Below are 15,052 nucleotides of genomic sequence, written 5' to 3' on the forward strand. Positions count from 1 at the left end.
ATATAACGTCCTCTAAGAATGTTTCAATGATTGAAATGAGAGTTTAGATTACATAACCAATGGTGGACATAAGAATTGTTGTGGAAACACATTTATGTATAAGTCCTATTCCTTGAACCAAAGTTTGCGAACTTTGTTGATCAAGAGAACCGAAAAATGGCGTGAGCAAAGTCCGTGAATTGTCGAAGTTTTCAAACCCGAGAATTTTTGCTGGAGTTGACAAACTACTTGCGTGAAGCTAAGTCCGCGAACAGGCGAAGTTTTCATACCCGAGAATTTCTGCTGGAGTTTGTAAACTCTGCCCTGTAACTTAAGTCCGCGAACCTAGTCTGCGAACTTGAGAAGGTTATATATCTGAAGATGATTTCTGAACTTAAACATGAAAAGACTAAGGAATGCAGTTTGCAAACCGTGGCTATAAAATTTCATGAACCGATTCAAGTGAATCAAATCATCTTTGCTTCAATTGTTTCTTGTGTAATACATGAGATTTCCTTGCAATTGAACAACTCTCTAACTAGTTCATCTTGAAGTCATTTGAACTAGTTATGGTGAAGAAGAACATGGTTGATATGAAATGCTCATATGGGTAACCATTTGGTTTACTGTTGTTGAACCAACAAATGCATACGTTTGGGTACGGTTAACAAACCTAGAAGCATGCATTGTCAAGTGTGTATAACAAGCTAAGTTTTCGATCTAACGGTTGAGAAATATTAGCTTGAATCTAAATCAGGTTTTCATCTAACGGTGAATATTGAATGCTTTGTTACTAAGCTAACATTGATTGTAAACCCTGATTTGAAAGACTATATAAAAGAGACATCTAGTATTGTGCAAAACTAATCCCCACACCTTACATGTGATACTAGTTTGCGTGCTAGAGTCAATTCTCCTTTAACCTTTGGTTTTCTTCTTCTAAAACCAGGTTAACGACTTAAAGACTTCATTGGGATTGTGAAGCCAGACCGATACTACTTTTATCTTAGTTGTGAGATCTAATCTTGCATCTTCTATCGTACGAGTACAATCATATTGATTGGCTTGAGATTGATATCTCAGATAGGCAAGATATAAAAAGTAATCACAAACATATTCGTCTCATTGTTTGTGATTCCGCAACATCTTGTTTCGCTACCATATGATTAAGATTGTTGTGAGGTGATTGATAACTCTAGGCTGTTCTTTGGGAATATAAGACCGGATTATCAATTGGTTCCTGTTCACCTTGATTATTATAAAAAGACGGAACAAAACCTTTAGGGTTTATCCGTGGGAGACATATTGATCCTTTGATAGACTTTTCTGTGGGAGACAGATTTATTTATTGTCAAAGCCTGCGATTTTGAGTCGTAGAAACTCTTAGTTGTGGGTGAGATCAGCTAAGGGAATCAAGTGCGCAGTATCCTGCTGGGATCAGAGGCGTATGGAGTACTACTGTACCTTGGATCAGTATGAAACTGATTAGGGTTCAACTACAGTCTAGTCCGAAGTTAGCTTGGAATAGCCTAATGTCTGTAGCGGCTTAATACAGTGTGTGTTCAATCTGGACTAGGTCCCGGGGTTTTTCTGCATTTGCGGTTTCCTCGTTAACAAAATTCTGGTGTCTGTGTTATTTTTATTTCCGCATTATATTGTTTATCTTTATAATTGAAATAATAAGGTTGTGCGTTGTATATCATCAATTAGAATATCCAACCTTTGGTTGTTGATTTAAATTAATTGATCCTTGGATATTGGTCTTTGGTATCATCCGAGTTATTCCTTGTGTTTGACTAAAGACTCGCTGATTTATATTAGTTCGACTAAATCAAAACAAGAGAGAGATATTAACTCCTTGAGATACTTTTACCTAGATTGAGTCTGACTGTCTAGTTGATTCTCTAGAAAGTATTTCAGAGTTAGTCCATACAGATTGCTAAGAGAAATACTGGGTGTTGTTGTTAGACCCCCTCTTTTTCAATTGGTATCAGAGCAGGCAAATTTAAGACCTTACAAGTCTGTGTTTGTAGCGATCTGACTCTACGGACGACAAGTACATCTCTGTTAACGCAACGCCAGTTCAGAGCCACTCACGTGAGTCAAAGGGTTGAAACTTCTAAGAAAAACTCAAGAACTTGTCCATTGACTGAATCTACTTTCGACTGGAAAAAAATCTCTTGAGGAACAGTTGGATGATCTTTCATATGATAGTGATTCAGAAGAAGGACAAAGTATTGATGAAGAAGTCTCTCAGTATATCAAGTTGTTTGATCGTGCCTTGAAAGAAAAGAAGTCAACAACCTGCTTGAGTAAATACATGGGTCCTCTTTGTCAAGAAAACAGAAAGTTGAGAAAACTCTTTAAAGGATACGATGGTGGATATAAACTCTTACAATCTATCGTTAAAGATCGTGAAGAAGATGTATGCACAAAATTATCTGAATGTGATAATATTTTTCGAAATCTCTTTGTGGTGAAAGAAAGACTTGCAGAAACTGAAGCAAGATATGACTCTCAACAAAAATGTTTTTGCGACAAAGAGCGCAGTCTTCTCGCCAAAGAAAAATCCTTGGAGACTGAGCTTGCAGCTGTTCTTAATAAAGAAAAATCAATGGAAGAGAGTCTGAGTAGATTCAATTCTAGATCTACAAAATTATCTTCTATGCTTGGAGCATGTAAAGAACACCGTGATACACGTGGTCTGGGCTATAAAGGAATAGACGCTCCAAAAACTAGTAAGATCAACTTTGTTAAAGCTAGTGATAATTCTCCATCTGAAAAACCTTTAGCAGCTTGCAATGTTCCCAAAAAACAAGGATTCTGCTCCTTCTAAATCTGCTCACAAGAGAAAAGTTAAAAATAATTCCTTTAACTGCTATTACTGCGGGAATAAAGGACATTCTGGAAAAGATGTCGCTATCGGTTGAGGAATGAAAAGCTTCATAAAATTCTTACTTGGATGTCTAAAGAAGTCATTAAACCGGTTTCACAGATTGTTAGAAAGGGCACTTTAAACACTCAAGGAATGTACTGTGATAAGTCTTTTCTTAGTTGTGTGTTCAAAACAAAAATGCCTACAATGGAAGAAGGAAGAATGGCGAAAGGGTGACTGACCCTGCAAATAGAAAAAGGCATAGGAGAAAGAAAGAAAAGTTGAGTTCCTCATCTCTCCTTAAAGAAAGCTGCAAATCCAAGACTTCTGCTCCAGATTTCTTACTTATCAACAATCGAGTCTCAGATCTAAAAATCAGTGTAAACAGACTCAAACGGAGCATCAAGAAAACATGGAAAACAGTTGACTCAGGTACTCCTAACCCTTTTCTTGATAAAACTTCTTCATCTATGATGATTAATGTCTCTCTAAATACCCTTGATAAAGGAAAAGAAGAAGTAAATATTGATGAGCAAGATTCTCATATTAATACACCATGACTACTTGAAGCTGCATCCCTCTTTTATGTAAAAGGTGGATGCTCTTTGTTCTCAAGATGACTCATCTAGGCAAAGTTGTCGGGTTTGTATTAAATTCGTTGTTAAGTTGTTGTTTTTTTTTAAAAAAAAATAATTTTGGTCCTCGTGTTCCTTCATCCCTTCTCCGAGTGTCTGTCTCTCGGCAATTCTTTGAATAATTGTGCTTCTCCTTTCCCCGGGTCTCACATGTGTGATTGACCAAGTACACATACCAGACCCACACGAATGTCATAGTTCCTAGGGTTTCTTGGAACACCTTATAAATATAATGTTCCATAAGGTCAAAAGATTCTACTGGAATCTTTCTGTACACAATGGATGGAAGCAACAAGGTTGATGAACTTGAGAAGGACAATATTCTTGAGTTGAATCTTGTTTCGATAACATGATTTCATGTTGTTGATCATGAAAAAAAACTACCAGTTCAGATGTCATCACAACTGGTATGAAATCTTCTTCGAAACTTTGAAGTAGTACGTGAACAACTCGGTATTGCAACAAGGAATCTTGATTTTCTGAAAAACAAACTGAATAAGGCAACTGATGAGCTCGTCCATGTTCAATTCCTAGTTGCTGACAGAGTTTAGAGTATTTTAATCATGTTTCTTGTTTTATCTGCCTAGTATGTCTTCTTTTTGGTTTAGTTGGAAGAATAACTAGTGCTTTGAATAGCAATGATTTTGACTACACATAGCTACTATTTTCATCTTCTTGTTCTTTTTTTTTTGGTTTATTGGTTTAAATTCTAAAAAATATTTGGAGGATGATGTTTTTGCAGTATTAATCTTTATGATTTTTTATATTGCAATGTGTTATGGGATATTGGTGTTTACATCCGTGAACTATATTTGTCTCATACTTTGTCAAAAGTAAAGTCGTTCGTGGTCGGTATTCACGTACTGGTAAAAGAATGAATGGACTTTTGGCAAATACAAAAGTTAAGCCTATATTGTCAAATATTTGATTGAAGATAGGTTAAAATCTTTTGTTTTCAAGGATTAGTTATCATTATTCAAATAGTGATGGGAAGATAGAATGAATCCTTGTGTATTCCACAGTATTGATTATCCCTGATCCATATTTTATGTATTAATCTGAGGCTCTGTAATGTATCTTATGTTGAGCATTATACAAACAAGTTGATTTTCTTAGCTTAGTTGTTGTTCCGAGAGATATGTTATGTCGAGCATATTGAACTAAATTAATCATCTTGTTTGGTTATTTAGTTATTGCTCCGTAAGTATTCTTATGTCGAGCAAAACAAATGACAATTAAATTGATTACTTTTGTAATTAGTTTGGTTGTGTATTACAAATAGATTAATTATGGGTTCTCTTGTAATTAATCTAGTTGAGTATTTTCGTGTCTCCATAAGTTCTCTTATGTTGAGCACAATGAATTGAATTGGTCACTTCCTGTGTTTAATTTGATTGTGTATTCCGATTAAATTAATCATGGGTTTACTTGTGATTAATTTGATTGAGTTTTAGGATATAGAAAATCATTCTCATGGTTTTTGGTGTCCAATAAAAATCCTTCTTTTCTTTGAAATTAAGGTCGCTCGTTGTAGTTCTTTAGGGAATGACATCAAATGGGGGAGAGTTCTTTTGAACTTGTGCTTAATGGTCAGATCTTGAGGGGTGTGCAGCTGTGGAATTTTAGAAGGGTTATCTTGTATCTTTAAACTCCTTGATGAATGCATTTAGTTTTGGCTTTGTGATTGCATCTAAATTAGTTGGTATGTATTTTTTTTCTTTTAGTCATGAAATGTCTCTTTCGGAAATTTCATTATGATTTCGTTCTTGTACCTTTGCCAATTTTATTGACAAAAGAATGGGGAATTAATATGTAGTTCACACTACAAATACATATAGTTTTCGGATCATTGTGTAAGGAGGAGTGGTTTCCATGTGAGATGGAGTATTGACTAAGGGGGAGTGATACATATCACCATAATATCATTGTTGAAGTTGTGATACAATTGGACTTTGACACTGTGTAATAATACTATGACATTGTATAACAATGATCGAGACCGATGCTTTCTCATTGTTATAGCTACGGATCTTCAACATCGGTGATGCTAAACTTACAACCTTTGGGATCATTGGAGTACTTGGAAGTGACGAAGATTTCAAGGAATATTGAAGATTAGACATGTGGAATAGGATCTACTAAAGTTTCTTTATCTTTTTTGTATTCTATATGTGCTGATAGTTTTGTCACTAAAATTGACAAAGGGGGAGATTGTTAGAGCATTGCTCGGTCGAACTCGCATGTGTTGCTATCTCAAGCATGTTTGTCAATGTTACTGATCAAAACTATAAGTCTTGATTTCTAGTCTATTATAGCTAAATGTCGGACTAGGATAGAAAGTGTAGTTGAGCTCAAGGACTTCATGGCGATTCATCAGACAAGTAGAAGAACTACTCAAGTAACCGGTGGAATTTCTCGACAAAAAGGTATGTAAATACTTGAACTTATCTGTCACTCAAAAATCTATCTACTCTATCTCCTACTCTTTGAGACAAGAAGTCGTATGCTATATATATAGACTTGGATTATACACATTTGGTATTTCGATCCGAGTATACCTCGCCTATTTATATCTCAAAATATATGTTGGTAAGCTTTTCGCTTCGATCAAGTTTATCTTTACCATGTGATGAAAGTCATAATATGTTTCAATCATCTTGAAAATTGCTTTGACGAGAAATGGTATAACAACTATATAACGTCCTCTAAGAATGTTTCAATGATTGAAATGAGAATTTAGATTACATAACCAATGGTGGACATAAGCATTGTTGTGGAAACACATTTATGTATAATTCTTATTCCTTGAACCAAAGTTTGCGAACTTTGTTGATCAAGAGAACCGGAATAATGGTGTGAGCCAAGTCCGTGAACTGTCGAAGTTCTCAAACCCGAGAATTTCTGCTGGAGTTGACAAACTACTTGCGTGAATCTAAGTCCGCGAACTCAGTCCGCGAACCCAGTCCGTGAACCGGTGAAGTTCTCATACCCGAGAATTTCTGCTGGAGTTTGTAAACTCTGCCCGGTAAATTAAGTCCGCGAATTTAGTTTGCGAACTTGAGAAGGTTATATATCTGAAGATGATTTCTGAACTTAAACTTAAAAAGACTAAGGAATGCAGTTTGCAAACCGTGGCTATAAAATTTCATGAACCGATTCAAGTGAATCAAATCATCTTTGCTTCAATTGTGTCTTGTGTAGTACATGAGATTTCCTTGCAATTGAACAACTCTCTAACTAGTTAATCTTGAAATCATTTGAACTAGTTATGGTGAAGAAGAACATGGTTGATATGAAATTCTCATATGGCTAACCATTTGGTTAACTGTTTGATAGACGCATTTATTTGTCTAATATATCTCAATTGTATATAATGTTAGTACCCATTTTTGTACTTATTATGGCGTTTTATTTATTTGTAGGTGTTTTTGGAAAACTAAGGTTTTGCGGCGGAATTGGCTAAAAATGTGGCGTTTGGAGTAGAGCTGGCAAACAAACCAAAACCCGCGGGTTAACCCGTGCCCGGCCCGTGAAAACCCGAACCCGGCTCGGCTTGTTTTGAAACAAGCCGGGTTCGGGCTGGAGAAATGTCGGCTTGTGAGTAAACGGGTTAACCCGTCCCGGCCCGTGAACCCGCGGGTTCAACCCGTAAACCCGTGACTGAGCTATCTTCACCTATAAAAAACACGGATTGGTTGCTAAACAGAGCAAAAGTTTGCAACTAGTTCGTATAAATGATGCATAAGTTTAGCAACCAACTACCAATACTTCTATACAAGTACACAATCCTAGATACAGCAAAAGGCATCCAGATGTTTTATTTGTTAAGAACATCTAGAAATGGCTAAATACATGAATACAAAAAAAGACCGTAAACTCGGAGTTGAAAAAGATTCGATACCCTAATAATGACTTGCATATACAGACATTTTCTTGGCAATTAGTAGGTGCAATATGCACATCAGTCAACAGTTATGGTTCATGGCTTGTTTTCCAGTTCATGTGTTTGTGTTCAACAAAAACAAAAATTTGGTAACTAAAATCCACTTTAGTTCTTCGAAAAGACGAAACGAGAAAGATTAGGAGAAAGAAGTACTGTATTTTTCTTTTTTGCTGTCTCTTCTCTTGGGTTAGTTTGGTGGGCATTGATCAGATTGAAAACCTCCTATAAATACACGTTTTCACTGCATATATTCAACACAAACTCACAAACACTTATTGTCATCCGCTTCATTTGTAGGTGCACCACAAAAAGAAGAAAGCAATGGCTTCCTCTTCCAAAGTACTAGTCCTCTTTATTGTGATACTGTTTATAGGAAGTTCTAATGCTAAATTCTCGGTAAATTATACTCCAAAGTCCAAATCATGTAAGCATATTTTCTCTACTGTGAAATCTGTTGTTAGCGCAGCGGTATCCAAAGAACGAAGAATGGGTGCTTCTCTTCTCCGCTTGCATTTTCATGACTGCTTTGTCAATGTAATTTTCTTCTTTACGCTATTTAACTTTTCCTTTGGCCAGTGGATTTCTCAAATTTATTCATGGATTTACAGCTTTGGTATTATTGATTATCTCGTGTACTTTATCAGGGATGTGATGGTTCAATTCTGCTCGATGACGCATCAAATTTCACAGGGGAGCAAAACGCGAATCCTAAGCAGAATTCTGTGAGGGGGTTCAATGTTATTGATGATATAAAGACTGCAGTAGAGAAGGTGTGCCTAGGGGTAGTGTCATGTGCAGATATCCTGACAATGGCTGCTCGAGAATCTGTTGTACTCGTAAGTAGTACTCTGATCAGCTTTATGTTCTCATTACGAAGAAGAAAATAATAGATGTTGCCAATTCTTCCTATTGGCATGCCAAAGTATAATGAACACAGAGCAAAAGTGAATAGCTTAATCGAGGTTGTGCAACCGATTGAGTTCAACCCTTGGCAGTATGGACAAGAAAAGATGGCTTAATTAGCAACCCTTGTCAGTTCTGAAACGGGCGGGCTAACCCGTCAACCCGCGGGTTCAACCCTTTACGGGCACGGGTTGAAGAAATGACAACCCGTGAAGAATTTCAACCCGCGGGTTTCAACCCGTATTAACCCGAACCCGTGTAACCCGTAACGGGCAAGCCCCGACCCGCCCGTTTGCCAGCTCTAGTTTGGAGCTTCGTTGATAGTGCACCAGAAGTACCCCAGAAGTGTACCGGAAGTATCCCAGAAATACCCCGGAGGAACCCAGAAAAAGTGCGGAAAACATCCCAGAAAAATTACTAAAGGCACCCAAGTTTTGGTTATTTCCACCCAAGAATTTTTATTTCAACCCCACTTGCTATTCGCACCCCTGAACTGGATAGGGGGAGGTCTTCTTCAAATTTCAAATAATGGTTTTTGGCGGGAAAAATGCATGCAGACGCTGTTGATTTTGGATTGAAGATTTGAACGAGTTTCATGGAGATTCAATAGCTAAATTTGGTTGGGCTTGACTTCTTAGAGCTTAACAGGGTCTATGGGATTGTTTAGACCCAACCAATTGGGCTGGAAAAGTCGGAGGAAGCAACCAAAGTCCAAACAGAGTAGTCCTCTTTCTGTTCATGTTCAAATATTTTGTGAGATTTTTTGGGAGAGTCTCACGCTAGATAGACGTCTATCTAGTAATGGTTCAAGTCCTGGGAGAGTTTGGTGACAAGAAAATAGCTAGAAGACGCGTACAAAAATCAACATGATAGATTTTCTCTCAAACTGCAGGGAAGTTACGTAACTTGGCAGCAAGGAAAAAAAAGAGAAGATTTTACGGGATTTCTTGGGGTTGTGAAGTATATAAGAGGTGTTGAGAATTGAGATAAGGGAATAAAGAGTTTGGGGTCGATCCAGAGCTAGGAGGAGCGAGAAAATGGAACCAGCAGTAATGTTCACCTGCTGCTGCTGCTGCCATTAAAGAGCTTCAAGAACACGAAGAACAGACACTTAAAGATCGTCGTTCTTCAACAGTTCCAGCAGCAGTGGAGAAGCGTCGCAGTTTAGCTGCAGTTTTCTGGTATCGTTTCTTTTTGGACGTGTTTTGTGAGTCTCAGAACCACTGTTTTATAACTTTTGACTCTTTTAATCATACTTTGAGCATCAAATATATATTTTGAGAACATGATTATTATGATTAGCTAAACCCCAACACTGGGATGATGGAGGAAGCCGTTCTTTACGCATATGATAATTATATTAATTCTTTTTTTTACTACTTGCACTTTTTATTAATCGATTTATGATTTTTCTTAATTGGTTGTGATATCGTATGATGATGTATGCTTGGTCGTAGTGCTTTTGATGCGTCATGCTAGTGATATACAATAAATTTTCTAAAAATCTACCTTGGAAAGAATGAGAGTCCTTATGATTTGAGCTATAATTGTTTCTAATAAATATATGAATTGTGTGGATGATTAATGGTGGAATCCTGAGTCCTAGTATCTCTTGATCCTGTGACAAATTTTGTATATATTTTTGTTTTAAAAATATTTTCAAGTCCGAGCAACGAATCCTTATTTACCGCAATCGAATTATTACAACAAAATGGCGCCGCCGACGCGGACTTGTGTATAGATTTATTTTTATTTTTTTTAATTATTTTTGTTCTTCTTTACGTTTCTGGGTTTTTTGTCTTTTTCTTTCAGATTTTGGAAGTTGGAGCGAAAGAAAATTTTTCCAAAGTTTTTGGTGAATACTTAAAGACTGGAGTAAAAGCCAAAGCGAAAGGGGCGAAAGAATAAGATTTTTTTTATTTTTTATTTTGATAAAAAAAAAAAGAGAAGAAAAGAGAGATATTTGCATTTTTATTTTTTTATTTTTTTAGACTTTATTTTTCTTTTGCACTTTATTTTTTTTATGGACTTTGGACTTTAAATTTTGGGACATTATTTTTGTATACCCTACGGAAGGGTACCCTTAAATATAAATTGTGTGCAGGGAAGGACGACGATTACAATATCGTCTCGGACCCTCGGGTTCGCACACTGACACCGGAGTCAGTGGCCCGAGTCGACTTCAACGGTTCATCCCCCGTCTGGTACGGGAGGTAAGCTTTCGAAACACCCGCGAATCCCCTGTCAGTGGGTTTACTTTATCCCTTAAGGTGATTCATTGATTGAGGACGAATTTGGACTGTTTTTAAATTCCTAGTAAAGGGCAGGTCCTGGCCAATACAAGATAAGGGTTCGGATTTCATCACCGCTCCCTTCTTGCCCGCCTTAGGAAAACGACACCTAACGCGAACCCAAGCTTAAAACTTGACTAGAACGAGACCTATAGGGTATCGCGCTTATCGGGGAAAAAATTCGAAGGATATTGGTTACTTTCTTAAGCACACCTCGAAGTTCATGATGGTTTCTGTGAGTTGAATGCGTGACTGCGCCGCCTTGTGATAGCGGTGAGGCCTTGGGTATCAAAGCTCCACTGAGCTTCCCTCGCCTCAATTCAACTTACATTAGCTCGGATTGATTCCAGAGGGGTTTGCTTAAATTGTAACGAATTCCCTTTCGAAGGATTAGAAGCTGGTCTAGAAACAATCTATGTGGAGCCATCATGCTTTTTGTTTGCTAGAAATCAGTAGGTTTGATTTGGTCGAGTCAGCCTTGTTTGTGATTGTGTAGAATTCCCTTGCAATTAAGAATGTTGAACTGGTATGATAGAAGCCAATACAATGAGTATCGATCTGAATTTGAATATGGACATCATCATTTTTATGACCATGGTGGGATAGTAGTTGGGAACGCCAACCTTTTCAAGGTTATGGTTCATACCATGGTGAGCCCAATTACTATCCACACGTGAATTGGTCTTACGAGCAAGAAAATCAGGAACACTGTAGTACTGGTTACTCGTTTTTGGAAACTAGTCCTGATTATTATATTTCTGAACCTGTTCCATCTCTAGAAAAGACCCAGCAACGGATTGAAATGACGTATAAACGTTTAGTTGCAATGAATAGTTCAAAAGAAGAGTGTACACGATATTCTGAGATGATAAACGAGAGTGGTGAACGTATAAGTTTTATGCTCAGTGAAATTCAGGCTCGTCTAGAGGCAGAAAATGAACAGTTGGCTAATGCTGCTCGAAATAATCTAAATTTCCAAAATAGGGTTTCTAATTCTACCCTTGATATCAATAGTGAATATTTTCCTAATTTAGAGGACGAGGCTAGAATAAAAGACACTACTTATTTAGATAAGGTTCAATCATCTTTGTACTATTATGATGATGAGGATAGTAGTAATGAAGAATCTGAGATGTGTAGGCATAGTGATCGGGAATCTATTAATCCAATTGAGCTTTATAATGATTATATTATTTCTAGTTCAAATCCAAATAATTTTTATGATTATTCACCTATTCAAAAGGACGAGGATTTGAGTAAGGATACCACCGTTTTAGACGATGTAGTTTTTCCTTTTGATTACGAAGCCGATAGTGGTTTAGAGGAACAGGTTTATTCCGAAAATGTTGTTTTAGAGTCTAGCGACTTAGAAACAATAGTATTAGATGAAGAAGATATACCCGTAGAGATGAGTAAAGATGCACTACCTGATAATAAATTAGAAGAATCAATTGACCATTTTCAAGAATCTAATGATCCAAAAATTAGGGAGATTGTAACTAGTCTATCTAGAGACACTGAAAACTCTAAGTTTGGGGGTGATTATCACCTTCCTAGTGCCTTACCTTTAACTCTCAGAAATTCCCTTCACTTAGGACTTGATATCTCTGCCTCGACAATTTTACAAGATTACCTTCATACTCGTTTTCCAGAACCTAATGATGTCCAGGAAGAAGTTCGGTCGTCAGAAACCCATCCTCTGGTTGATGTGGTTTGCCCAGTCTATGATCCCCAGAATGACTTTGTTTTCCCACCAAATAGTTTTCTTCCAACTGTGGGAACGTTTATATTCCAAATGTGTCGAATATTAAGTTGTGAGACTAAACCTAAATGCTTTAGGAAAATAGAATCGACACATTTGCTTAAGAATGACCACTACTCTCATTGTGGTCAATTTTGTAAGCCAAATCTTATTGACCTAGAGGATCCTCAGTTATTTAGGTTATTATTGTGCGCTTCTAAGATCATATTTGAGTTTTTCCAGACTCTAGGACCTAATGATTTGGATCCCACCTATGAACAAACGCAGCCAATGAAAATTTTCTATTTAAACCCTTTCATAGAACCTGAACCTGAACCACAATTAGATATAAATTTCTTAATCAGGAAACTAAGTAAGGGCATGCTAGTCTTGTTCACTTTCTTGGTTCATTGCAGTTTCCTTTGGTCAGCTCTATTTAGTTTTGAAGACCCACAGTTATTTCGACTGTTACTTTATGGTTCGAGTTGACTAATCCTTTCCTAAGTCTGGCTGAAGACTTTAACTTAGCACTTCTTGGGAGGTAACCCAATATTCATGGGACACGGTAATATTTTCCTTATCTATTTTGCTTCATTGGTAACAGTTTCTCCTTGTTCATGTTTTTAATTTTATCTTTAGAACATTGAGGACAATGTTAGGTTTAAGTTTGGGGGTATGGGAGAAACTTTTTAGTTGCATAATAAATAAACTCCAGAGCCTAGAAATTTATGCTTATTTAGGATGGCACTAACCAATCTAAGTGGATGGAAGAATTTTGGTTTTAGGAGTTGAGGAACCAATCTGATTAGATGTCAACATCTAAAGAGTCTATTCATAAAAGCACAGAGCTCAGTTGTTAGGAATAACATGATAGTTTCACCATATCTCGTTGAGTCCTTTTCACTTCTTTTTTGATGTTGTTTTCTTTTTAAATATGTTTCTAAGTGATTTGGTGGGGCTCAAGATTCAAGTTGTTACCAATGCTAGGGTGAATTAGAGTGATTGAGATACCATGAAAAAAAAAGACATTGAGACCAGACCATTTGACCAAAAGGAATAAATTCAATAAAGTCGACCACTGGTACCCTTGTATATGCCAGTTGTGTTGACCTAGAGTTAGGTTATCGACCACTTGTACCCTTGTATATGCCAGTGTGTTGATATTAGTCAGACTAGTATCTCAATCCATTAGGATAGGTTCATTTTGGCGGAGGCCTTCAGACAGATATGGGAAACGCCGTTCACTTAGTAAACATCAAAACCATCTATGTTTTTCTATATCCATCTTCTTGATCTATCCATGTGATTAGTTTTGACTCCGGATATTGATGCCCATGGTGCGACTATCTGAGTAGAGCTCTGTCACTTTATATGAATTTTAGTATGCTTGAGTGCAAACTCTTGTACAACAATTGGAATTTCGCATCAGGGTACTTCTTCCTGTAGTCAATAAGTATGCCAACCAAGGAGATTCTTTAGTGCCTTCCAAGGTTCTGCGCAGATAGCTAAGGTCTGGAGTACAGGTTTTGTGGATATATCTCTTGTAAGCCCTCCCGATACTATAACTCGGCCACTAGGGCCACCTAGGGGTTTAAAGGCTTATTGCATACGCTAAATGCAATCGACGATGCCTGCGACAGTGAGTTAGGATTTTATTTTCTATTTGATTTGCTCTAGGACTAGAAAATAATAAGTTTGGGGGTATCTGATAGACGCATTTATTTGTCTAATATATCTCAATTGTATATAATGTTAGTACCCATTTTTGTACTTATTATGGTGTTTTATTTATTTGTAGGTGTTTTTGGAAAAATAAGGTTTTGCGGCGGAATTGGCTAAAAATGTGGCGTTTGGAGCTCCGTTGATAGTGCACCAGAAGTACCCCAGAAGTGTACCGAAAGTATCCCAGAAATACCCCGGAGGAACCCAGAAAAAGTGCGGAAAACATCCCAGAAAAATTACTAAAGGCACCCAAGTTTTGGTTATTTCCACCCAAGAATTTTATTTCAACCCCACTTGCTATTCGCACCCCTGAACTGGATAGGGGGAGGTCTTCTTCAAATTTCAAATAATGGTTTTTGGCGGGAAAAATGCATGCAGACGCTGTTGATTTTGGATTGAAGATTTGAACGAGTTTCATGGAGATTCAATAGCTAAATTTGGTTGGGATTGACTTCTTAGAGATTAATAGGGTCTATGGGATTGTTTACACCCAACCAATTGGGTTGGACAAGTCGGAGGAAGCAACCAAAGTCCAAACAGAGTACGTCCTCTTTCTTTTCATGTTCAAATATTTGTGAGATTTTTTGGGAGAGTCTCACGCTGGATAAACGTCTATCTAGTAATGGTTCAAGTCCTGGGAGAGTTTGGTGACAAGAAAATAGCTAGAAGACGCGTACAAAAATCAACAGGAGAGATTTTCTCTCAAACTGCAGGGAAGTTACGTAACTTGGAAGCAAGGAAAAAAAAGAGAAGATTTTGCTGGATTTCTTGGGGTTGTGAAGTATATAAGAGGTGTTGAGAATTGAGATAAGGGAATGAAGAGTTTTGGGTCGATCCAGAGCTAGGAGGAGCGAGAAAATGGAACCAGCAGCAATGTTCAGCTGCTGCTTCCATTAAATATCTTCAAGAACACGAAGAACAGACACTTAAAGACCGTCGTTCTTCAACAGTTCCAGCAGCAGT

The 15,052-nt window shown here is 37.2% G+C and overlaps 1 protein-coding gene across 1 annotated transcript; it reads left to right on the plus strand.

Moving 5' to 3' along the window:
* Positions 1-7,692: 7,692 nt before the first annotated feature.
* LOC113302854 (peroxidase 4-like) lies at positions 7,693-8,327 on the plus strand. Its single transcript, XM_026551810.1, has 2 exons — positions 7,693-7,966; positions 8,077-8,327. Exons 1-2 carry the CDS (start codon positions 7,754-7,756, stop codon positions 8,317-8,319), a joined length of 456 nt encoding a protein of 151 aa, XP_026407595.1. The 5' UTR covers positions 7,693-7,753; the 3' UTR covers positions 8,320-8,327.
* The last annotated feature ends 6,725 nt before the right edge of the window (positions 8,328-15,052 follow it).

The sequence above is a fragment of the Papaver somniferum genome, chromosome 8, assembly GCF_003573695.1.
Source record: "Papaver somniferum cultivar HN1 chromosome 8, ASM357369v1, whole genome shotgun sequence".
In the NCBI taxonomy this organism is placed as follows: Eukaryota; Viridiplantae; Streptophyta; class Magnoliopsida; order Ranunculales; family Papaveraceae; genus Papaver; species Papaver somniferum.